Genomic DNA, 26,047 nt, shown 5'->3' with positions numbered 1-26,047 from the left:
TGCCCCTCAATTTTGAGGCTGTGCCCTCTATTTCTGGATACCAAAACCTAGGAAACATCCTCTCCACATCCACTCTATCTAGTCCTTTCAACATTCAATAGGTTTCAGTGAGATCCCCCACATTCTTCTAAATTCCAGTGAGCAAGTCCAAAGCTGCCAAACACTCCACATATGTTAACCCCTTCATTCCCAGAATCATCCTTGTAAACATTCTCTGGACTCTTTCCAATGACAACACATCCTTTCTGAGATATGGGGCCCAAAACTGTTGACGATACCCAAGTGCGACCAGGTTAGTGTCTTATAAAGGCTCAGCATTATCTCCTTGCTTTTATATTTGATTTCCCTTGAAATAAATGCCAACATTGCATTTGCCTTCTTTACCAAAGATTCACCTTGTAAATTAACCTTCTGGGTATCTTGCACAAGGATTTCTAGGTCCCTCTGCACCTCTGATAATTGAACCTTCTCCCTATTTAGATAAATGTCCGCACTATTGTTCCTTTTACCAAAGTGCATTATCATACATTTCCCAATACTGTACTCCATCTGCCACTTTTGTACCCACTCTTCCATTTTAGAAACCATAGAAACCATAGAAAAACTACAGCACAGAAACAGGCCTTTTGGCCCTTCTTGGCTGTGCTGAACTATTTTCTGCCTAGTCCCACTGCCCTGCACACGGACCATATCCCTCCATACACCTCCCATCCATGTATCTATCTACTTTATTCTTAAATGTTATAAAAGAACCCACATTTACCACCTCGTCTGGCACCTCATTCCATACTCCCACCACTCTCTGTGTGAAGAAGCCCCCCCCCAATGTTCCCTTTAAACTTTTCCCCCATCACCCTTAACCTCTGGTTTTTTTTCTCCCCTTGCCTCAGTGGAAAAAGCCTGCTTGCATTCACTCTATCTATACCCATCATAATTTTGTATACCTCTATCAAATCTCCCCTCATTCTTCTACGCTCCAGGGAATAAAGTCCTAAGCTATTTACCCTTTCTCTGTAACTGAGTTTCTCAAGTCCCAGCAACATCCTTGTAAACCTTCTCTGCACTCTTTCAACCTAATTTATATCCTTCCTGTAATTTGGTGATCAAAACTGAACACAATACTCCAGATTCGGCCTCACCAATGCCTTATACAACCTCATCATAATATTCCAGCTCTTATACTCAATACTTTGATTAATAAAGGCCAATGTACCAAAAGCTCTCTTTATGACCCTATCTATCTGTGACACCACTTTTAGGGAATTTTGTATCTGTATTCCTAGATCCCTCTGTTCTACTGCACTCCTCAGTGCCTTACCATTAACCCTGTATATTCTACCTTGGTTTGTCCTTCCAACGTGCAATACCTCACACTTGTCTGTATTAATCTCCATCTGCCATTTTTCAGCCCATTTTTTCCAGCTGGTCCAAGACCCTCTGCAGGCTCTGAAAACATTCCTCACTGTCTACTACACCTCCAATCTTTGTATCATCAGCAAATTTGCTGATCCAATTTACCACATTATCATCCAGATCATTGATATAGATGACAAATAACAATGGACCCAGCACTGATCCCTGTGGCGCACCACTAGTCACAGGCCTCCACTCGGAGAAGCAATTTTCTACTACCACTCTTTGGCTTCTTCCATTGAACCAATGTTTAATCCAATTTACCACCTCTCCATGTATACCTAGCGACTGAATTTTCCTAACTAACCTCCCATGCGGGACCTTGTCAAAGGCCTTACTGAAGTCCATGTAGACAACATCCACCGCCTTCCCTTCATCCACTTTCCTGGTAACCTCCTCGAAAAACTCTGATAGATTGGTCAAACATGACCTACCACACACAAAGCCATGTTGACTCTCCTTAATAAATCCCTGTCTATCCAAATGCTTGTAGATTCTGTCTCTTAGTACTCCCTCCAATAAGTTACCTACTACCGACGTTAAATTTACTGGCCTATAATTTCCTGGATTACTTTTCGATCCTTTTTTAAACAACGGAACAACATGAGCCACTCTCCAATCCTCCGGCACTTCACCCGTAGACAGCGACATTTTAAATATTTCTGCCAGGGCCCCTGCAATTTCAACACTAGTCTCCTTCAAGGTCCGAGGGAACACCCTGTCAGGTCCCGGGGATTTATCCATTTTAATTTTCCTCAAGACAGCAAGCACCTCCTCCTTTTCAATCTGTACAGTTTCCATGATCTCACTACTTGTTTCCCTTAATGCCATAGACTTCATGCCAGTTTCCTTAGTAAATTGAGACACAAAAAACCTATTTAAGCTCTCCCCCATTTCCTTTGATTCCACACATAGCCGACCACTCTGATCTTCAAGAGGATCAATTTTATCCCTTACAATCCTTTTGCTCTTAATATACCTGTAAAAGCTCTTTGGATTATCCTTCACTTTGACTTCCAAGGCAACCTCATGTCTTCTTTTAGCCCTCCTGATTTCTTTCTTAAGTATTTTCTTGCACTTCTTATACTCCTCAAGCACCTTATTTACTCCCTGTTTCCTATACATTTCATACAACTCCCTCTTCTTCTTTATCAGAGTTGCAATATCCCTTGAGAACCCAAGGTTCCTTATTCCTATTCACTTTGCCTTTAATCCTGACAGGAACATACAAACTCTGCACTCAAAATTTCCCCTTTGAAGGCTTCCCACCTACCGATCACATCTTTGCCAGAGAACAACCTGTCCCAATCCACGCTTTTTAGATCCTTTCTCATTTCTTCAAATTTGGCCTTCTTCCAGATCTATCCTTGTCCATGATCAAGTTGAAACTAATGGTGTTATGATCACTGGAACCAAAGCGCTCCCCTACACAGACTTCCGTCACTTGTCCTAACTCGTTTCCTAACAGGAGATCCAATTTTGCATCCTCTCTAGTTGGTCCCTCTATATATTGATTTAGAAAACCTTCCTGAACACATTTTACAAACTCTAAACCACCTAGACCCCTAACAGTATGGGAGTCCCAATCAATATATGGAAAATTAAAATCCCCTGCCACCACAACTTTGTTTCCTGCAGTTGCCTGCTATCTCTCTGCAGATTTGCTCTTCCAATTCTCGTTGACTATTGGGTGATCTGTAATACAATCCTACAAATGTGGCCATACCTTTCCTGTTTCTCAGCTCCGCCCATAAGGACTCAGTAGACAAGCCCTCTAATCTGTCCTGCCTGAGCACTGCTGTAATATTTTCCCTAACAAGCAATGCTACTCCCCCACCTTTCATTCCTCTGTCTCGATCAGATCTGAAACATCGGAACCCTGGAATGTTAAGCTGCCAGTCCTTCCCCTCCTGTAGCCAAGTTTCAGTAATTGCTATCACATCATAATTCCACGTGTCAATCCATGTCCTCAACTCATCCGCCTTCCCCGCAATACTCCTAGCATTGAAATATATACACCTCAGAAGATTTTTACCACCACTCAATCTTTCTATTAGCTGATTTGCTTGAACTTTTAACATTCTTTATTTTCACCCCAGCCACACTGTCAGCTCTGGCACTCTGGTTCCCATCCCCCTGCATATCTAGTTTAAAGCCTCCCCAATAGCACTAACAAACCTCCCTGAAAGGATATTGATCCCCCTGTAGTTTAAGTGTAATCCGTCTCTCTTGTACAGGTCCCACCTGCCCCAGAAGAGGTCCCAATGATCCTGAAATCTGAAACCCTGCCCCTTACACCAGTTCTTCAGCCACTCGTTCATCCTCTAGAGCATCGTATTCTTACCCTCACTGGCACGTAGCACAGGTAGCAATCCTGAGATTACCACCCTTGAGGTCCTGCTTTTCAACTTCCTACCAAGCTCTCTATACTCACTCTCCAGGACCTCCTCACTCTTCCTTGCTATGTCATTGGTACCGATGTGCACCACGACATCTGGCTGATCACTCTCCCACTTCAGAATGTCATGCAAGCGATCAGAGACATCCTTGACACTGGCACCTGGGAGGCAACAAACCATCCTGGATTCACTGTCACGACCACAGAACCTCCTATCTGAACCTCTAACTATCGAGTCCTCTATCACTATCACTCTCCTCTTTTTCCACCCTCCTTTCTGCACTGCAGAGCCAGACCCAGTGCCAGAGATCCGGCTACTGCAGCTTGTCCCAGGTAAGTCATCCCCCCAACCGTATCCAATGCGGTATACTTGTTGTTGAGGGGAATGGCCACAGGGGAACCCTGCTCTGCCTGCCCTTTCCTCTTCCCTTGCCTGACAGTGACCCAATTTCCTGTCCTCTGCTCCTTTGGCGTAACTACCTCCCTGTAGCTACGATCTATAATCTCCTCATTCTCCCAAATGATCCGCAGGTCATCCAGCTCCTGCTCCAGTTCCCTAACGTGGTTTGTCAGGAGCTGCAGCTGGATGCACTTCTTGCAGGTGTCATTGTCAGGGACACCGGAGGGCTCCCTGACTTCCCACATCCTACATGAGGAGCAGTCCAACATCCTGCATGGCATTCTCTCTACTCTAAACTCTAAATTTTGTCTAAGTCTTACTGCAATCGCATTGCTTCTTCAGCACTACCTACCCTTCTACCTATCTTCGTATCATCGACAAACTTTGCCACAAAGCCATCAATTCCATTATCCAAATCATTGAAAAACAATGTGACAAGTAGCCGTCCCAATACTGACCCCTGAGGAACACCACTAGTCACTGGCAGCCAACCAGGAAATGCCCCCTTTATTCCCACGTTATGCCTCCTGCCTGTCAGCCATTCCTCTATCCATGCCAATATCTTTCCTGTAATGCCATAGGATTTTATGTTGTTAAGCAGCCTCGTGTGGCACATTATCAAATGTCTTTTGAAAATCCAAGTAAATGACATCCACTGCCTCTCCTTTGTCATCTTGCTTGTTACTTCCTCGAAGAAATCTAACAGATTTGTCATGCAAGTTTTCCCTTTACACAAACCATGCTGACTTTGACTTATTTTGTCATTAGTTTCTAAGTACCCTGAAACATTATCCTTAATAACAGAATCCAACACTTTCCCTACCACTGAAGTTAGACTAACTGGTCTATAATTTCCTTTCTTTTTCCTTACTCGCTTCTTAAAGAGCACAGTGACATTTGCAATCTTCCAGTCCTCTGGGACCATGCCATCATCAAATGATTCTTGAAAGATCATGACCAACGTATCCATTGTCACTTCAGCAACCTCTCTTGGGATTCTGGGATGCAGTTCATCTGGTCCAGGTGACTTATCCACCTTAAGATCTTTGTGTTTGCCTAGCACTTTTTCCTTTGTAATAGCAGAGGCACTCACTCCTGCTCCCTGACACTCACAGACCTCTGGCACACTGCTAGTATCTTCCACAGTGAAGACTGATGCAAGGTACTCATTAAGGTCATTTGCCCCCAATACTACCTCACCAGCATCATTTTCCAATGGTCCAACATCAACTCTCACCTACCTTTTATTCTTTTATAACTGAAAAAAAACTTCCAGTATTCTGCTTTATTTTATTGGCTAGTTTGCCGTCGTATTTCATCTTTTCCCTTATAGCTTTTTAATTGCAATTTTTTGGATTTAAAAATCTTCCTAATCGTCGAACTTCCCACTCATTTTTGCTATCTTATATGCCCTTTCCTTGGCTTTTATGCAGTCTTTAACTTCCTTTGTCAGCCACAGTTACCTACCCCTGCCATTTGAGAACTTCTATCCTGTGCCTTGGGAACTATTCTCAGGAGCTTCAGCAATCTCTGCTCTGCCATTATCCCTGCCAGTATCTTCCTCCAATCCACTTGGGCAAGCTCCTCCTCATGCCTCTGTAATTCCCTTTATTCCATTGTGATACTGATACATGTGATCTATGCTTATCCGTCTCAAATTGGAGTCTGAATTCAGTCAAATTATGATCACTGTCTCCTAAGGGTTCCTTTACATTAAGGTCCATAATAAGATGTAGTACACAACACCCAATCTAAGATGGCATTTCCCTAAGTAGGCTCAAACAAGCTGCTCTAAAAAGCCATCTCCTAGGCATTCAACAAATTCCCTCACTTGTGATCCAACACCAACCAGATTTTCCCAATCCCCTTGCATATTGATGTTCCCCCATTACAACTGTGTCATTACTCTTATTACATGCCTTTTCCAATCTCAACCCCACATCTTGCGTACTATTTGGTGGCCTATATATGATTCCCATAATGGATTTTTACCCTTGCAGTTTCTTAACTCCACCATCAAAGATTCAACATTCTCTGACCCTATGTCACCTCATTCCAAAGATGTAACTTCATCTCTTACCAATAGAGCCACACCACCACTTTTGCCTTCCTGCCGGTCTTTTCGATACAAAATATATCCTTTGATGTTAACCTCCCAACTATGGCCTTCTTTCAGCCACAACTCAGTGATGCCCACAACGTCATACCAAACATTCTCCAATTGCGCCATGAGTTCGTCCACTTTTTTCCGAATGCTACGTGCATTTAAATACAGAACCTTCAGTCCTTCATTCTTTGCCCTTTTGAATTTTGCCTCTGTGGTACAATTTAACTTGTTCTGTCTGCACTTGCCCCCAATTATTGGCTTGTCCTTCCTTACTTTCTTGTTACACCCATCATTTACTTGTAAATGTGCTGGCTCATCCTCAACTCTGTCATGCACGTTGCCATTCCTCTGCCATATAAGTCCTAAACTACTCCCAACAGCTCTAGCAAACCTGCCTGCAAGAATATTGCCCCCCCTCCAGATAGCTGTTAAATATAGAAAGACCAAGGGTGTTAATGAAAGAAAAGATATTAACTCCACCCCAATGAAAAATAAAAGAAACAAAACTTACAGACCCCAATATTTCCCCCTCCCCTGCAGCAAAAAACAGCCACAATAGCAATCACTGACCCTCTACACAAACAACCACTGACACACTCACTCACAGGAAAAAAGTGGTAGAAGCACCAAACCCCCAAAACCTTCCCCCCGCCCCACACACACACAAATACAAAAACTAACAGATCACCGACCCGCCAATTAGCCACAAGAAATAAAACTGAAAAACTGAAGGAGACTAATATACAGTGCAAAAATCAGGTAAATCTCGGATTAGGGGAAACGTCTTTTTATTTGCATACAAAGGAAAGCAGCCCACTGCTCCTGAACCTGACAGCGAGGAGCCAAGATTCCTGCATCTCCCACCTGACAGCTATAGTGAGAAGAGAGGTAGACCTGTCAAAAGCAAGCAGATGTGCTGAACACCTGTTCGTTTTCCATTTTCATCCTCAACAATTTTAACCTTGCTGGATGCTTTAACTGGTGCAGAGTAATGGAACCGACCGCTGGTTCGAGTTCTGTTGTCGGGAATCATTGCAGCTGCGCCCAGCATTGGCCATGCCTGCACTTTCTGCAAACATTCTCACCGACTCCCCCAGGAGATCGCAAAAGCAACAGATTGTTAGGTCAGCCCAAATGTACATCCTTAAAAGGGCCCTTACAGTCTGCAATCAATCACAGTTCAGAAGAAGAATTTCTAGAAGTAGAAGTGTATCTAGTTGTTTAGTGAGCTGTCTGCAACATGTCACCAATGGTCGCTAGACCCATTTTGTCTCCTCATGTTTGCCTTTTGTTTCCTCATTTGTACTCAAATTGGCCTTGCAAGTTGACAAACATGAATTATGAATCTAATGCAACACACATAAAAAATGCTGTTGAACGCAGCAGGCCAGGCTGCATCTACAGTCGACGTTTCAGGCCGAGACCCTTCGTCAGGACTAACTGAAAGAAGAGATAATAGATTTGAGAGGGGGAGATCCGAAATGATAGAAGATGGGGGGGAGGGGGGGAGCTAGGAGCTGAAAAGTTGATTGGCAGAAGGGATTTGAGAGGATCATGGGATGGACGGGAGGCCTATGCAGAAAGAAAGGGGGGCGGAAGCCCAGAGGATGGACAAGGAGTATAGTGAGAAGGACAGAGGGAGAAAAAGGAGAGAGAGAGAGAAAAAAAAGTAATAATAAATAAATAAATAGATAGATAGATAGATAAATAAATAATGGATGGGGTACAAAGGGGAGGTGGGGCATTAACGGAAGTTAGAGAAGTCAATGTTCATGCCATCAGGTTGGAGGCTACCCAGACGGAATATAAGGTGTTGTACCTCCAACCTGAATATGGCTTCATCTTGACAGTAGAGGAGGCTGTGGATAGACATATCAGAATGGGAATGGGACGTGGAATTAAAATGTGTGGCCACTGGGAGATCCTGCTTTCTCTGGCAGACAGAGCGTAGGTGTTCAGCAAAGCGGTCTCCCAGCCTGCATAGGGTCTCGCCAATATATAGAAGGCCGCATCGGGAGCACCGGGTGCAGTATATCACCCCAGCCGACTCACAGGTGAACTGTCACCTCACCTGGAAGGACTGTCTGGGGCCCTGAATGGTGGTGAGGGAGGAAGTGTAAGGGCATGTGTAGCACTTGTTCCACTTTCAAGGGTCAAGTGAGATTGGTGGGATGGGATGGGGGGGGAATCTAATTGTCACTCCAGTTGAACATTTTTGCTTGGATCCAGGTGCCAATTTAATTGCAAACTGGTGAAATGCAACTTTTTTTTTAGAGTAACACTCTTCTCCAGCTCAGAGCTGAAAAAATGAAGCTACATCCGGCTTCTGAATCATTGCCCCTTGCTTTGTCAGTCAAAATCTAGAATTTTGGGGTTAAAGAAACTGGGATTGATGGGATCAACAGTCACGATCACATTGGGTTAACTGGAAGGGCTTATTCCCAAGGTTAAAAGATTCTGTTGCCAGATAATAAATGGATTGGACTCCATGGATTTGGGATAAAACATTTGGGACCACAGCATCAATATTTGTTTGGCCCAAGCTCCAGGTACAGAGAAAATGGATGAAAATTTCAGAAATATTACAATAGCACATTTAGGAAGATGCTGCTGTTAAAATATGTTAGACTTTAAAATGGTACACACTTCATACAAAGATGCTGCTAGACTCTTTATAAACAGGCATTGAACTCCTAAAGAGTTTGTGGAAGTAAAGTGACTGAAAATACTCTGCAAGGTCATAGCTGCAGGAAGAGATGCAGTTGACATTAGAAAAATGCTGTGCATACTGCAAGAATATATATTTATTATGTTTTAAAGCATTATTTTATCATTTTAATAATGCTTATCTTACTGTATTTTTTAGAATGCAATTACAAAATGAATGGATCAAAGTGCTTTTTCTGGAATGAAACTGCCCAGAAAAATGATGAATGTAGTGATTTGCCAGAATGCTCACAAATTCCCGAGCATAATTGCAGTTGCCCGATAATTAATGGAGTAGGATTCTGCTATCAAGATGCACAAAATCTCACTAATTCAGGTAATTCAATCAACATTTTGATATATCATGCTTCATTTTTTAATTTTCTTGCAGAATTCAATAGGCTTGAACTTTGTTTTTGTTTTCTCAATAAAAGCTGAATGTTCAATTTATGCATCTTTTATATACACTTGATAAAAATAATAAATTAGAACAGGAAAACATACTAAAAACTTAAATTACTGAATGGAGATATTTTTAAAGATTGTCGCATTGTCCAATGTGTGCACAGTAATAAAATATAGCAGGAGTTTCCACTTTGGATACATTTGGCAAAATAGTCACAAGTAGTACTCAAAATTGAAAATTGTAATTGTGCAAACTTTTTAGAGCCATTTATCATTTAATGTATGCTTCAATTTGAAAGCAAGTTATTAGATTAGATTATGAAGACACTCAGTCCTCGTTTATTGTCATTTAGAAATGCATGTATTAAGAAATGATACAATGTTCCTCCAGAGTGATATCACAAAAAAACAGGACAAACCAAAGACTAACACTGACCTGACCACATAATTATAGCATATAGTTACAGCAGTGCACAGCAATACCATAATTTGATAAGGAGCAGACCATGGGCACGGTAAAAAAAAGTCTCAAAGTTCCGATCGACTCCCGATAGTCCCGATAGCAGGCTGCAAAAGAGAGAAACTCTCCCTGCCATAAACCTCCAGGCACCGACAACTGCCAATGCATTGGAAGCACCCGACCACTCGAGTCCGTCCGAAAACTTCGAGACTCCGACCAGCCCTCTGACACCGAGCTCCGAGCACCATCTCGGCCAAGCACTTCGACCCCCACCCTGACCGCTGAGCAACAAGCAAAGCTGAGGACTCAGGGCCTTCTCCTCCGGAGATTCTGGATCACACAGTAGCAGCGGCAGTGAAAAAGGCATTTCAGAAGTTTCACCAGATGTTCCTCCGTTCTCTCACATCTGTCTCCATCAAATCAGGATTGTGCACGGCACCCTACTTGACAGATAACAGATATTCATCACCGGAGTGGCTGCTGCGAGCTGCGTCGCGCCACCATCTTCTCTTCCTTCTTCTGCTTTGATACTTAAGAGCAACACACACAAACTGCTGGAGGAGCTCAGCAGGTAAGACAGCATCTATGAAATGAATAAACAATCGATTTTTCAGGCCAAGACCCTTCTTTAAGAATGGAAAGGAAGAGGGAGGATGCCAGAATAAATTGCTGGGGGGAGGGGAAGGAGGACTAGTTAGAAGGTGAGAGGGGAGGGTGGGTGGGAACAGTAAAGGGCTGGAGAAGAAGGTGTAGGATTTTGTAAATGAAGTGGCAGAGGCATTTTAACTTTAAGGAAAACCATATTAACTCCTTCTTTATCCTCCAAACACAGACCATAAAGACCATAAGACTATAAGATATAGGAGCAGAGGCAGGCCATTCAGCCCATCGAGTCTCCTCCGTCATTCAATCCTGGGCTGATAAAGCGCGATAAAACTTCATGTTGTTACATCATCATGTTAGGCAAGCCTCTTAACGTGAACCCCAACTCAATACTGGTGGTTGTGAATTATGCATATATCTCTACCCATTACATTACCTTACAAAGGAATCTGAAAGGAGAGGAGAGTGGACTATGGGAAAATGGAAGAAGGAGGGGCACCAAGGGGAGATAATAGGCAGGTGAGGAGAAGAAGTAAGAGGCCAGAGTGAGGAATAGAAGAAGAGGGAAGGGCGATGAAAAAAGAATTACACAAAGGAAAAATAAATGTTCACGCCATCACGTTGGGGGCTACCTAGACAGGGTATGAGGTATTGCTCCACTACCTTGAGAGTGGCCTCATTGTTGCATAAGAGGAGACCATGGACCAGCATGTTGGACCAGGAATGGTGTGTGGAATTAAAATGGTTGGTCATGGGGAAATGTTGCTTTTGGCAGATGGAGCGGAGGTGCTCAACGAAGCCGTCCCCCAGTTTACGTTCGGTCTCACCTGTTAAGTATTTAATAATTCAGTTATATTTGAGAAATATTGTAAATATATTGTTTAAGCATTCTTTGTTGTTTATGTTATCCATCACGGTTTATATATAAGAAGTACATGAATGGCATCTGTCATTAAGCTATCATTGCATAAGTGTGCGCTTCACTGAGGTAAAATGAAGTACACACGTCATCTTTGACTCCTGTGTTTTTAAGAAGGCCTAAGTTTGCACTGAATTTTTTGAGCAGTAGCTTGATGACAGTCAGGGATCCCCTGCTGCCCAGAATCACCCCTACCGAGCGAAGCATGTTCAGAATTGTCTTGAAGATCCTCTTGATGCTGTTGTTGTGTGATACATTTTGAGTTTGACCATGGTTTTCTTAGCAAACAGATTCTAGGAAACCTAGTATCTAGCAACGATGGTTTGCTATTGCCTACCATTGGGTGAACTAAAGAAATCACCATTTCTCTTCCCAAATGTTCATCCGCTGTTGACATTTGAGGTCCTAGCTCATCCGCCTTCTCCATCATAAGTTCAGTTACTGAACCTGCTGGAGAAGTGAGTCAGTTTACGAAAATCAAGAGAGGCGTTAGACAAGGGTGTGTTTTCTCCCCTGATTTGTTTAATGTGTACAGTGAAACAATATTACAAAAAATAAGAGTCATCTTGGGAATCAAAGTTGGCGGTGAAAACATCAATAATTTTAGATATGTGGATGACATTGTGTTAATTGCAAGTACAGAGGAAGAGCTACAAAACTTAATTGATATAGTCGTTGAAGAAAGTGCAAACATTAGTATATCTATCAATTGCAAAAAGACAGAATGTACGGTGATATCCAAAAAGAAGGAGAATCCTATCTGCAGGCTGAGAATAAATGGGGAAGACATAAAACGAGCACAGAACTTTTGCTACTTAGGAAGCTGGGTGACATCAGATGGCAGATGCGACATGGACATCAAAAGCAGAATTGGGATGGCAAAAGACACCTTTACGAGAATGAAGAGTATACTGACCAACACTAAACTAGGCCTGACAACCTGCTTCAGAGCACTGAAATGTTATGTTTATCCAGTTATGTTATATGGATCAGAATGTTGGACAATATCTAGTAACATGAGGAAACGAATTGAAGCAGCAGAGATGTGGTTTTTGAGGAGGATGCAAAGAATATCATGGACGAAATGAATATCTAATGAGGATGTCATGAACAGAGCAAATACAAAAAGAGAAATAATGTATGAGATCATGAAAAGGCAACGTGACTTCATTGGACATTCGATTAGGAAAGAGGAGTTAGAATGCATGGTAATTATAGAAACATAGAAACATAGAAAATAGGTGCAGGAGTAGGCCATTCGGCCCTTCGAGCCTGCACCGCCATTTATTATGATCATGGCTGATCATCCAACTCAGAACCCAGCCTTCCCTCCATACCCCCTGACCCCTGTAGCCTCAAGGGCCATATCTAACTCCCTCTTAAACATAGCCAATGAACTGGCCTCAACAGTTTGCTGTGGCAGAGAATTCCACAGATTCACCACTCTCTGTGTGAAGAAGTTTTTCCTAATCTCGGTCCTAAAAGGCTTCCCCTCTATCCTCAAACTGTGACCCCTCGTTCTGGACCTCCCCAACATCGGGAACAATCTTCCCGCATCTAGCCTGTCCAATCCCTTTAGGATCTTATACGTTTCAATCAGATCCCCCCTCAATCTTCTAAATTCCAACGAGTACAAGCCCAGTTCATCCAGTCTTTCTTCATATGAAAGTCCTGCCATCCCAGGAATCAATCTGGTGAACCTTCTTTGTACTCCCTCTATGGCAAAGATGTCTTTCCTCAGATTAGGGGACCAAAACTGCACACAATACTCCAGGTGTGGTCTCACCAAGGCCTTGTACAACTGCAGTAGTACCTCCCTGCTCCTGTACTCGAATCCTCTCGCTATAAATGCCAGCATACCATTTGCCTTTTTCACCGCCTGCTGTACCTGCATGCCCACTTTCAATGACTGGTGTATAATGACACCCAGGTCTCGTTGCACCTTCCCTTTTCCTAATCGGCCACCATTCAGATAATAATCTGTTTTCCTATTTTTGCCACCAAAGTGGATAACTTCACATTTATCCACATTAAATTGCATCTGCCATGAGTTTGCCCACTCACCCAACCTATCCAAGTCACCCTGCATCCTCTTAGCATCCTCCTCACTGCTAACACTGCCACCCAGCTTCGTGTCAGGGAAGAAAGCAAGAGGAAGGCAAAGACAAATGATGATGGAGACAGCAGCCAGAGAACTGGAAATGAATACCAATGAATTGATCCTCTTGACCCGAAACAGGAGTGTGTGGGGACGGCAGTCAAAACTCAAACTGGGCATGGCACATGATGATGATGATGATGATGATGATGAAGGTTGCACTAGCAGACAAGGTGAAGGAGAATCCTAAGAGATTCTACAGATATATTAAGAACAAAAGGATGGCAAAGGACAAAATTGGTCCTTTGGAATATCAGAATGGTAATCCATGTGTGCACCCAAAGAAGATCGGGGAGATCTTCATGGATCTTCATTGTGCGGGGCCTATCAGCAGCGGCAACTAAACTCCACGAAGGAGTGCTTCTCACAGGTCAGAGCCGGTGATTTAAAACAAGAGCTTCGTGGGTGTTAGTTCATTGTGTGGGGCCTATCAGTGGCGGCAACTAAGCTCCACGAAGGAGTGCTTCTCACAGGTCAGAGGCGGTGATTTAAAACAAGAGCTTCGTGGGTGTTAGTTCATTGTGTGGGGCCTATCAGTGGTGGCAACTAAGCTCCACGAAGGAGTGCTTCTCACAGGTCAGAGCCGGTGATTTAAAACAAGAGCTTCGTGGGTGTTAGTTCATTGTGTGGGGCATATCAGTGGTGGCAACTAAGCTCCACGAAGGAGTGCTTCTCACAGGTCAGAGCCGGTGATTTAAAACAAGAGCTTCGCAGGTGTTAGTTCATTGTGTGGGGCCTATCAGGTGGTGGCAACTGAGTGTGATGAACTAAATAAAAGTACAGAAGGGATAAGTGGAGCGGCCATTGTCAGGAGTAGCCCAATGGCGAGAGTAGAAGCAACAGGCTTTGGCTCATTTAGGCTTCGGTGAGGTAAGTGGGTAGGTGGACCTGAGAGCATGTCAGTAGGGTTAGTATTTTTCTCTGGGTGTCAGATGTGGGAATCCTGGGAATCTTCCAGTCTCTCAGATGGCCACATCTGCGCCAGGTGCACCGAGATTCAGCTCCTGAGAGACTGTCTTAGGGATCTGGAGCTGCGGCTCGATGACCTACAGCTTATTAGGGAGAGTGAACAGGAGATAGAGAGGAGCTACAGGGAGTTAGTCACCCCAAGGCTGCAGGAGTTAGATGAGTGGGTGACAGTCAGGGAAGCAAAGGGAAGAGCTCAGATAGTAGAGAGCACCCCTGTGGCCATTCCCCTCAGTAATCGTTATCTCGTTTTGGATGTGGTTGAGTGGGATGACCTGACAGAGGTTGACCACGGAGATTGGGTCTCTGGCACAGAGCCTGGTTCCATGGTGCAGAAGGGAAAGAGGAAGATAAGGAATGCGGTAGTCATAGGGGATTCCATAGTGAGGGGAACAGACAGGAGGTTCTGTCAGCCTGACAGAGATACCCGCATGGTGTGTTGCCTCCCCTTTTGCCAGAGTACAGGATGTCTCGGATCAGGTGCAGAGTATTCTGAAGGGAGAGGGAGATCGGCTAGAAGTCTTGGTACACATTGGTACCAATGACATAGGTAGAAAAAGGGAGGAGGTTCTGAAGAGAGAATTCTGGGAATTAGGTCGGAAGCTGAAAAGCAGGACCTCCAGGGTAGTAATCTCAGGATTGCTGCCTGTGCCACGTGATGGCAAGTGCAGGAATAGCATGATCAGGCATATTAATGTGTGGCTGAGAGACTGGTGTAGGGGGCAGGGCTTCAGATCCTGAAACATTGGGGCCTCTTCTGGGGGAGGTATGACCTGTACAAAAAGGATGGGTCCAATATCCTAGCACGTACATTTACTAGAGCTGTTAGGGAGGGTTTAAACTAATTTGGCAGGGAGATGGAAACCGGAGTGATAGAGTTGAGGAAGGGTACAACAGAAATAAATCAAAGGTAGGGTGTAACAGAGATTATAGAAAGAACAGGCAGGAGATGAGGCATAATCACAGCCAGTGGCATGAGTTTCAGGGCAATAGAGGTGTGGTTCAGTTAAAACAGAAAGCAACAAATACTGGACTGAAAGCGTTATATTTGAATGCATGAAGCATAAGGAATAAAATGGACGATCTTGAGATTCAGCTACAGATTGGCAAATATGACATTGTGGCCATCTCTGAAACTTGGGTAAAGGATGGCTGTCATTGGGAGCTGAACATCCAAAGATATACAGTGTATCGGAAAGATAGGTTAGTAGGCAAAGGGGGTGGTGTGGCTCTGTGTATAAGAAGTAATATTAAACCATTAGAAAGAGATAGGATTGGAAGGTGTAGAGTCTCTACGGGTTGAGTTAAGAATTGGCAAGGGTAAAAGGACTCTAATGGCAGTTAAACAGGCCTCCAAACAGCAGCCGAGATGTGGATTACAGATTACAGCAGGAGATAGAAAATGCGTGTCACAAAGGCAATGTCATGATAATCATTGCGGATTTTAACTTGAAAGTGGATTGGGAAAATCAGGTCAGTACTGGACCTCAAGAGAGAGAATTTGTAGAATGTCTGAGGGATGGCTTTTTAGAACAGCTCGTTGTTGAACCCATTAGGGGATCAGCTGTGCTGGGTTGGGTGTTGTGCAATGATCCGGAGGTGATAAGAGAGCTTAAGGTTAAGGAACACTTAGGGAACAGTGATCACAGTATGATCGAGTTCAAATTGAAATTTGAGAGGGAAAAAATAAAATTCAATGTGTCAGTATTTCAGTGGAATAAAGGAAATTACAATGGCATGAGAGGAGAACTGGCTGAAGTTGACTGGAAAGGGACAACAGAGCAGCAATGGCTGGAGTTTCTGTGATAAATGAGGGAAGTGCAAGACAGATGTATTTCAAATAAGAAGAAATTTTCAAATGGAAGAAGGACACTACCGTGGCTGACAAGTGAAGTCAGAGCCAAAGTAAAAGCAAAAGAGAAGGCATACAAGGAAACCACAGCTAGTGGGAAGATAGAGGATCGGGAAGCTTTTAAAAATTTGCAGAAGGAGACTAAGAAGGTCATTAGGAAGGAAAAGATGAACTATGAAAGGAAGCTGGGGGTGAATATAGGACCAATACAAAATGACGCTGGAGATATTGTAATGAGAGATGCAGAGGTGGCAGAGAAACCGAACGCATATTTTGCATCGGTCTTCACAGTAGAAGACATCCTTTTTTATTATTAAGTGCAATCGTGAACAATAGGCAGATCACAAATGCTGATCAGGTCAACTAGTTCCCAAAGAGAACTCTGATAGGCCAATCAGATGGTTCACTGCTGCTCAGCAAAAGAACACAGAATAGGCACAGGGGTCGCTAGCCCCGTACCCCAGAAACACACCTGAACAGTGTGGCAGAGGTATGTGCTATGCATGCCATGATCTGAAAGCATCATGTTGACTCATAACAGATCGCATTCACGGTGGAACAGCTTAGTCAAGGATGGGGTGATCAGCACAGATGGACAAATTATACCTCCACTACCCCATACAGTATACCTGACATTCAAGAGTGTCAGGGAAGTGAAGTTTGTGCAGTGAAAATTACAGCTGAGAAGATGCTCAGGAAGCTTAATGGTCTGAGGGTGGATAAATCTCCTGGACCTGATGAAATGCACCCTCAGATTCTGAAAGAAGTAGCTGGAGAGATTGTGGAGGCATTACGATAATCTTTTAAGAATCAATAGATTCTGGTATTGTACCAGATGACTGGAAAATTGCAAATGTTATTCTACTATCTAAGAAGGCTGGGAGGCAGCAGAAAGGAAACTATAGACCTGTTAGCCTGACATCAGTGGTTGGGAAGTTGTTGGAATCGATTTATAGGGATGAGATTACATAGTACCTGGAGGCACATGACAAGATGAGCCAAAGCCAACATGGTTTTCTGAAAGGAAAATCCTGCCTGACAAACCTACTGCAATTCTCTGAGGAAATTACAAGTAAGGTAGACAAAGGAGATGCAGTTGATGTGGTGTACTTGGATTTTCAGAAGGCAATTGACAAGGTGCCACACATGTGGCTGCTTAGCAAGATAAAAGCCCATGGAATTATAGTGAAGTTACTAGAATGGGTGAAACATTGACTGGATGGCAGAAAACAGAGTGGGAATAAAGGGATCTTATTCTGGCTGGCTGCCAGCTAACAGTGGAGTTCAACAGGTTTTGGTGTTGGGACCACTGCCTTTTACGATATATGTCAATGATTTGGACTATGGTATTAATGGATTTGTGGCTAAATTTGCCGATGGTACAAAGATAGGTGGAGGAGCGGGTAGTGTTGAGGAAACAGAGAGACTTAGATAGTTTAGGGGAATGGGCAAAGAAGTGGCAAATGAAATACAATGTTGAAAATTGGCAATACAATGTTGGAAGTGTATGGTCCTATATTTTGATGGAAGAAATAAACGGGCAGTCTATTACTTAGATGGAGAGAGAATTCAAAATGCAGAAATGAAAAGGGACTTGGGATACCTTGTGCAAGACACTCTAAAGGTTAACCTTCAGGTTGAATCGGTTGTGAAGAAGGTAAATGCCATGTTGGCATTCATTTCTAGAGGTATAGAATATAGCAGGGATGTGATGTTGAGGCTCTATAATGCACTTGTAAGACCACACTTGGAGTATTGTGTGCAGTTTTGGGCTCCTTATTTTAGAAAGGATATACTGACATTGGAGAGGGTTCAGAGAAGATTCATGAGAATGATTCCAGCAATGAAAGGGTTACTGTATGAGGAACGTCTGGCAGCTCTTTGGCTGTATTCCCTGGAGTTCAGGAGAATGAGGGGGGATCTCCTAGAAACATTCCAAATGTTAAAATGCCTGACCTGATTAGATATGGCAAAGTTATTTTCCATGGTAGTGAATTCTATGACAAGAGGGCACGACTTCAGGATTGAAGGACGTCCATTTAGAACTGAGATGTGGAGAAATTACTTTAGTCAGAAGGTGGTAAGTCTGTGGAATCTGTTGCTGCAAGTGGCTGCGGAGGCCAAGTCATTGTCTGTATTTAGGGCAGAGATAGATAGATTCTTGGTTAGCCAAGGCATCAAAGGGTATAGGGTGAAGGCAGGGGTGTGGGGATGACTGGAAGAATTGGATCAGTCCGTGATTGAATGGTGGAGCAGACTCAATGTGCTGAATGGCCTACTTCTGCTTCTATAGCTTATGATCTTATAGCCTTGTGATTTTTTGCATCTATATTTACGCAGGAGATGGACACAGAATCTATATAAGTGAGGCAAAGTAGCATCAACCATGGACCCGAAGGAGATTACAGAGGAAGAGGTTTTTGCTGTCTTTTAGCACATTAGGGTGGATAAATCTCCAGGGCCTGACAAGGTGTTCCCTTGGACCCTATGGGAGGCAAGTACAGAAATTGCTGCGGCCTTAGCAGAGATAATTAAATCATATTTTGTGGCAGTAGATTTATCAGAGCGTTGGAGGATAGCTAATGCCGTTCTATTGTTTAAGAAAGGCTATAAAAAATAAACCAGAGAATTATAGACTCGAGAGCCTGACATCAGTAGTGGAAAAGTTATTGGAAGTTATTCTAAGGGACCAAACATATGAGTATTTGGATAGACAGGGACTGATTATAGATAGACAGCATTAATTTTTGTGTGGTAGCCTTGTCTTACCAACCTCATTGGAAAGTGGACTAAGGAAAGGCAGTGGATGTTGTCTACGCAGACTTTAGCAAGGCATTTAACAAGGTTCCACATGGGAGGTTGTTCAAGAACGTTCAGTTGCTTGGCATTCAATATGAGGTAGTAAATTGGATTAGATATTGGCTCTGAGGGAGAAGCCACAGAGTAGTAGTAGAGAGTCGCCTCTCAGACCAGAGGCCTGCGACTAATGGATTACGGCAAGGATCAGTGCTGGTCATCTTTGTAGTTTGTAGTTTGTCATCTATATCAATGATCTGGATGATAATGTAGTAAACTGGATTAATAAATTTATGGATGACACCAAGACTGGGGGTGTCGTGGACAGTGAGGAAGAGTATCAGAGCTTGCAGTGGGATCTGGACCAGCCAGTAAAATGGGCTGAAAAAAATGGCCGATGGAACAGTGCAAGGTTTTGCACTTCAGTAGGACCAACCAGGGTAGGTCTGACACAGTGAACAGGAGTGCGAGGAGTGCGGTAGAACAAAGGGATTGGAAATACAGGTCTATAATGCATTACAAGTAGTGTTACAGGTTGATAGGATCATAAGGAAAGCTTTTGGCACATTGATCTTCATAAATGTATTGAGTACAGGGGATGGGATGTTATGTTGAAGTTCTATAAGATGCTGGAGAGTTGTGAAGACAAGAAAATCTGGAGATGCTGGAAATCTGAGCAACACACAAAATGTTGGAGGAACTCAGCAGGCCAGGCAGCATTTATGGAAAAGACTATGTTGGCCCAAAATGTTGACTATTTACTCTTGTCCATACATGCTGCTGGCCTGCTGGTGGCCTCCAGTATTTTGTGCGTGCTGCTTGGAGTATGTGTGCTGTTTTCGACAACTACCTACAGGAAAGATGTAAATAAAGTTGAAAGAGTACCAAGAAAATTTACAAGGATGTTACTGGGACTGGAGGACCTGAGTTATAAGGAAAGATTGAATTAAAGTTAAGGACTTTATTCCTTGGAGCATAGAGATTGAGGGGCAGATTTGATAGAGGTATACAAAATCATGAGGGGTATAGATATGGTAAATACAAGCAGATTTTTTTCCATTGAGTTTGGATGGGACTGCAAGTAATGTTATGGGTTAAGAGTGAAAGGTGAAAAGTTTAAGGGGAACATAAGAGTCGTGAGAGTGTGGAATAAGATGCCAATGTAAGTGATGCATGTGAGCTTAATTTCAACATTTAAGAGAAGTGTGTATAGATTTATGGATGTTTGGGGTTTGGAGGGCTAAGGTCCGAGAGCAGGTCAATAGGTGTAGGCAGTTGAAATGGTTTGGAACTGACAAGAATGGGCTGAAGTGCCTGTTTCTGTGCTGTACTTTTCTATGACTCTAAAATAATGCCAACAACAGAAAACCACTGCTACTGTCTTCTGAGTTTCTTTTTACATTGTATGTCAATGGCTTGGATGATAGAATTGATGGCTTTGTTGCAAAATTTGCATACCATACAAGGATAGGTGGAGGGGCAGGTAGTTTTGAGGAAATAAGGATGCTGCAAAAGGATAGACAGATAAGAAGAATGGGCTAGGCAGTAACAAATGGAATACAGTGTCAGGAAATGTATGGTCATGCACTTTGGTTGAAGAAATGAAAGCATTGACTATTTTCAAAATGGAGAGAAAATACAAAAATCTGTGGTGCAAAAGGCTTTAGGTGTCCTTGTGCAGGATTTACTGAAGGTTAATTTGCAGCCTGAGTCTGTGGTGAGGAAGGCAGATGCAGTATTAACATTCAGTTCTAAAGGACTAGAATATAAAAGCAAGGATGTAATATTGACACTTTATAAAGCACTGGTGAAGCCTCACTTGGAGTATTGTGTGTAGTTTTAGGCTCCTTATAGAAACATAGAAAACCTACAACACAATACAGGCCCTTTGGTCCACAAAGTTGTGCCGAACATGTCCCTACCGTAGAAATTACTAGGCTTAGCTATAGCCTTCTATTTTTCTAAGCTTCATGTACCTATCCAGAAGTCTCTTAAAAGACCCTATCGTATCCCCCTCCACCACTGTTGCCGGAAGGCCACTCCACGCACTCAGCACTCTGAGTAAAAAAGTACCCCTGACATCTCCTCTGTACCTACTCCCCAGCACCTTAAACCTGCATCCTCTTGTGGCAACCATTTCAGCCCTGGGAAAAAGCCTCTGACTATCCACACAATCAATGCCTCTTGTCATCTTACACACCTCTATCAGGTCACCTCTGATCCTCCATCACTCCAAGGAGAAAAGGCTGAGTTCACTAAACCTATTCTCATAAGACATGCTCCTCAATCCAGGCAACATCCTTGTAAATCTCCTCTGCACCTCTCTATGGCTTCCATATCCTTCCTATAGTGAGGCGATCAGAAATGAGCACAGTACTCCAAGTGGGGTCTGACTATGGTCCTATATAGCTGCAACATTACCTCTCGGATCCTAAATTCAATTCCACGATTGATGAAGGCCAATACATTGTCTTCTTAACCACAGAGTCAACCTGCTCAGCTGCTTTGAGTGTCCTATGGACTTGGACCCCAAGATCCCTTTGATCCTCCACACTGCCAAGAGTCTTACCATCAATATGATATTCTGCCATTATATTTGAACTACCAAAATGAACCACTTCATACTTATCTGGGTTGAACTCCATCTGCCACTTCCCAGCCCAGTTTTGCATCCTATCAATGTCCAGCTGTAACCTCTGACAGCCCTCCACACTATTCACAACACCTCCAACCTTTGTGACATCAGCAAACTTACTAACCCATCCCTCCACTTCCTCATCCAGGACACTTAGAAAAATCACGAAGAGTAAGGGTCCCAGAATAGATCCCTGAAAAACTCCAATGGTAACCGACCTCCATGTAGAATATGACCTGTCTACAACCACTCTTTGTCTTCTGTGGGCAAGCCAGTTCTGTATACACAAAGCAATGTCCCCTTGGATCCCATGCCTCTTTACTTTCTCAATAAGCCTGGCATGGGGTACCTTATCAAATGCCTTGATGAAATCCATATACACCACATCTACTGCTCTTCCTTCATCAAGGTGTTTAGTCACATCCTCAGAAAATCAGGATCCTCTCCTGTCCCTATTGATGATGCAAAGATCATCGCCAGAGGCTCAGCAATCTCCTCCCTCGCCTCCCACAGTAGCCTGGGGTACATCTTGTCTGGTCCCGGCGACTTATCCAACTTGATGCTTTCCAAAAGCTCCAGCACATCCTCTTTCTTAATATCTACATGCTCAAGCTTTTCAGTCTGCTGAAAGTTATCAATAAAATCACCAAGATCCTTTTCCGTAGTGAATACTGAAGTAAAGTATTCATTAAGTACCTCTGCTATTTCCTCTGGTTCCATACACACTTTCTCACTGTCACCCTTGTTAGGTCCTATTCTTTTACATCTTATCCTCTTGCTCTTCACGTACTTGTAGAATGCCTTGGGGTTTTCCTTAATCCTGCCCGCCAAGGCCTTCTCATGGCTCCTTCTGGCTCTCCTAATTTCCTCAAGCTCCTTCCTATTAGCCTTATAATCTTCTAGATCTCTAACATTACTTAGCTCTGAACCTTTTGTAAGCTTTTCTTCTTGACTAGATTTATTACAGCCTTTTTACACCATGGTTCCTGTACCCTACCATAACTTCCCTGTCTCATTGGAACGTATCTATGCAGAACTCCACACAAATATCCCCCGAACATTTGCCACATTTCTTCCATACATTTCCCTGAGAACATCTGTTTCCAATTTAAGCTTCCAATTTCCTGCTTAATAGTCTCATAATTCCCCTTACTCCAATTCAATGCTTTTCTAACTTGTCTGTTCCTATCTCTCTCCAATGCTATTGTAAAGGAGATAGAATTATGATCATTATCTCTAAAATGCATTCCCACTGAGAGATCTGACACCTGACCACATTCATGTCCCAATACCAAATCAAGTACAGTCTCTCCTCTTGTTGGCTTATCTACATATTGCGTCAAGAAACCTTCCTGAACACACATAACAATCTCCACCCTATCTAAACCCCTTGCTCTAGGGAGATGCCAATCGATATTTGGGAAATTAAAATCTGCCATCACACCAACTCTGTTATTATTACACATTTCCAGGATCTGTTTCCCCATCTGCTCATCAATATCCCTGTTACTATTGGGCGGCCTATAAATATCACCCAGTAAAGTTATTGACCCCTTCCTGTTCCTAACCTCCACCTATAGAGACTCCATAGACAATCCCTCCATGGCATCCACCTGTAGCAATGACACTATCTCTGATCAACAGTGCCACGCCCCCAATTCTTTTGCCTCCCTCCCTGTCCTTTTTGAAACATCTAAAACCCGGCATTTGAAGTAACTATTCCTGTCCCTGAGGCATCCAAGTCTCTGTAATGGCCACCACATCATAGCTCCAAATATTGATCCACGCTCTAAGCTCATCCACTTTGTACACAACACTCCTTGCATTAAAATAGACACATCTCAAACCTTTGGTCTGAGCATGTCCCTTCTCTATCACCTGCCTATCCTCCCTCTCATACTGTCTACAAGCTTTCTCTACTTGTGAGCCAACTTCCTCTTTCCCAGTCTCTTCAGTTCGGTTCCCACCCCCCAGCAATTCTAGTTTAAACTCTCCCCAGTAGCCTTAACAAACCTCCCCGACAAGATATTGGTCCCCCCGGGATTCGAGTGCAACCCGTTCTTTTTGTACAGGTCACACCTGCCCCAAAAGAGGTCCCAATGATCCAGAAATCTGAATCCCTGCCTCCCGCTCCAGTCTCTCAGCCATGCATTTATCCTCCACTTCATTTTATTCCTATTCTCACTGTCGCGTGGCACAGACAGTAATCCCAAGATTATTACCTTTGTGGTCCTGCTTCTCAACTTCCTTCCTAACTCCCTGTAGTCTTTTTTCAGGATCGCTTCCCTTTTCCTACCTATGTCATTGGTACCAATATGTACCATGACTTCTGGCTGTTCTCCCTTCCACTGCAGGATATCTTGGACACAGTCTGAAACATCCCAGACCCTGGCACCTGGGAGGCAAACTACCATCCAAGTTTCTTTCCTGCATCCACAGAATCGCCTGTCTGCCCCCCTAACTATAGAGTCCCCTATCACTACTGCCTTCCTCTTCCTTTCCCTACCCTTCTGAGTCACAGGGCCAGACTCTGTGACAGAGGTATGACCACTGTTGCTTCTCCCAGGTAGGCTATCCTCCCCGCAATAGTACTCAAACAGGAGTACTTATTGTCGAGGGGTACGGCCACAGGGGTACTCTCTAGTACCTGACTCTTCCCCTTCCCCCTCCTGACTGTGACCCACTTGTCTGTCTCCTGTTGCCCCGGTGTGACCACCTGCCTATAATTCCTTTCTATCACCTCCTCGCTCTCCCTGACCAGGCAAAGGTCATCGAGCTGCATCTCCAGTTCCTTAACTCGTTCCCTTAGGAGCTGCAGCTCAACACATCTGGTGCAGATATGGCCGTCCAGGAGGCTGAGAGACTCCAGGATCTCCCACATCTAACACCAAGCACAGAAGACTGGCCTCACACACATACATCCTCCTTTCCGCAAATTACACAGGTAGACCTACGGCGCCTCGTCCCATTACCGCCTAAGCCCGTTGAGCCAAAACCCTATCACTCTGCTGCCTCTCACTCCGCTGCCCACTCCAAATGCTGCCCTTTGGATATAGCGGTCTTCTTTTTAAACCTTTTGTGCTCTACTGGCTGACATGACGCGCCTGCGCAGTCTTGCCTCTCTTTTACCCAGAGAAGTAAAAACTGCCTTTGCTCTGGGAATCAGCCATTCACTCGCAGCCTTCTTGCTCTGAATCCTTTATCTTAGAAAGAATGTACAGAAACTGGAAAGGGTTCAAAGGAGATCAGAAAAATGACTCTAGGATTGAATAGCTTGTTATATGAAGAGTGTTTGATCACTCTGGGCCTCTATTCACAGGAATTTAGAAGAATGAGGGGTGACTCAATTGAAACCTATCGAATGCTGAAAGGCCTTGATAGAGTGGATGTGGAAATGATGTTTCCTATGCTGGGAGTGTCTAAGACCAGAGGACATAGCCTCAAAATAGAGGATAGTCTATTTAGAATGGGGATGAGGAGGAATTTCTTTAGCCAGAGACTGTAAGTCCATAAGACACAGGAGCAGAATTAGGTCATTTGGCCCATTGAGTCTGCTCCACCATTCAATCATGACTGAGTTTTTTTTTCCTCCTCCTCAGCTCCACGCCCCGGCCTTCTCCCCGTAACATTTAATGCCATGTCCAATCAAAAATCTATCAAGCTCTGCCTTAAATATACCCCACAACCTGGCCTCCACAGCTGTCTATGGTAATAAATTCCACAAATTCACCACCATGTGGCTAAGGAAATAGTTCCACATCTCTAGTCTAAATGGACACCCCTTTTGCCTGAGGCTTTGCCCTCTAGTCCTAGACTCCACCACCATGGGAAACATCCTTAAAACATGTACTCTGTCTAGGCCTTGCAACATTCGAAAGGTTTCAAAGAGATCCCTCCTTATCCTTCTAAATTCCAGCAACTACAGACCAAGAGTTATCAAACATTACTCGTATGATAACACTTTCATTCCCAAAATTATCCTTGTGAACCTCCTCTGAACCATCTCTAATGTCAGCTCATCTTTTCTTAGATGAGGAGCCCAAAACTGTTCACAAATCTCAAGGTGAGACCTCACTAGCCTCAGCATCACATCCCTATTCTTGTATTCAAGACCTCTTGAAATGAATGCTAACATTGCATTTGCCTTCCTCACCATCGACTCTACCTGAAAGTTAACCTTTAGGGTGTTCTGCACAAGGACTCCCAAGTACCTTTGCAGCTCAGATTTT

General features: G+C 43.6%; 1 protein-coding gene across 1 annotated transcript in view; it reads left to right on the top strand.

The window, feature by feature from the left end:
- Positions 1 to 252: 252 nt before the first annotated feature.
- The window catches only part of LOC134357218 (adhesion G-protein coupled receptor F3-like), a 102,482-nt gene continuing 76,687 nt past the window's right edge, over positions 253 to 26,047 (top strand). Inside the window, exons 1-2 of the mRNA XM_063068513.1 lie at positions 253 to 292; positions 9,185 to 9,361. Of these exons, the coding sequence (XP_062924583.1) occupies positions 253 to 292; positions 9,185 to 9,361 (217 nt within the window). The remainder of the gene's footprint in view (positions 293 to 9,184; positions 9,362 to 26,047) is intronic.

The sequence above is a fragment of the Mobula hypostoma genome, chromosome 2 (assembly GCF_963921235.1).
Source record: "Mobula hypostoma chromosome 2, sMobHyp1.1, whole genome shotgun sequence".
In the NCBI taxonomy this organism is placed as follows: Eukaryota; Metazoa; Chordata; class Chondrichthyes; order Myliobatiformes; family Myliobatidae; genus Mobula; species Mobula hypostoma.
The sequence above is the reverse complement of the archived record's forward strand: the minus strand, read 5'-3'. Positions and strand labels throughout refer to the sequence as shown.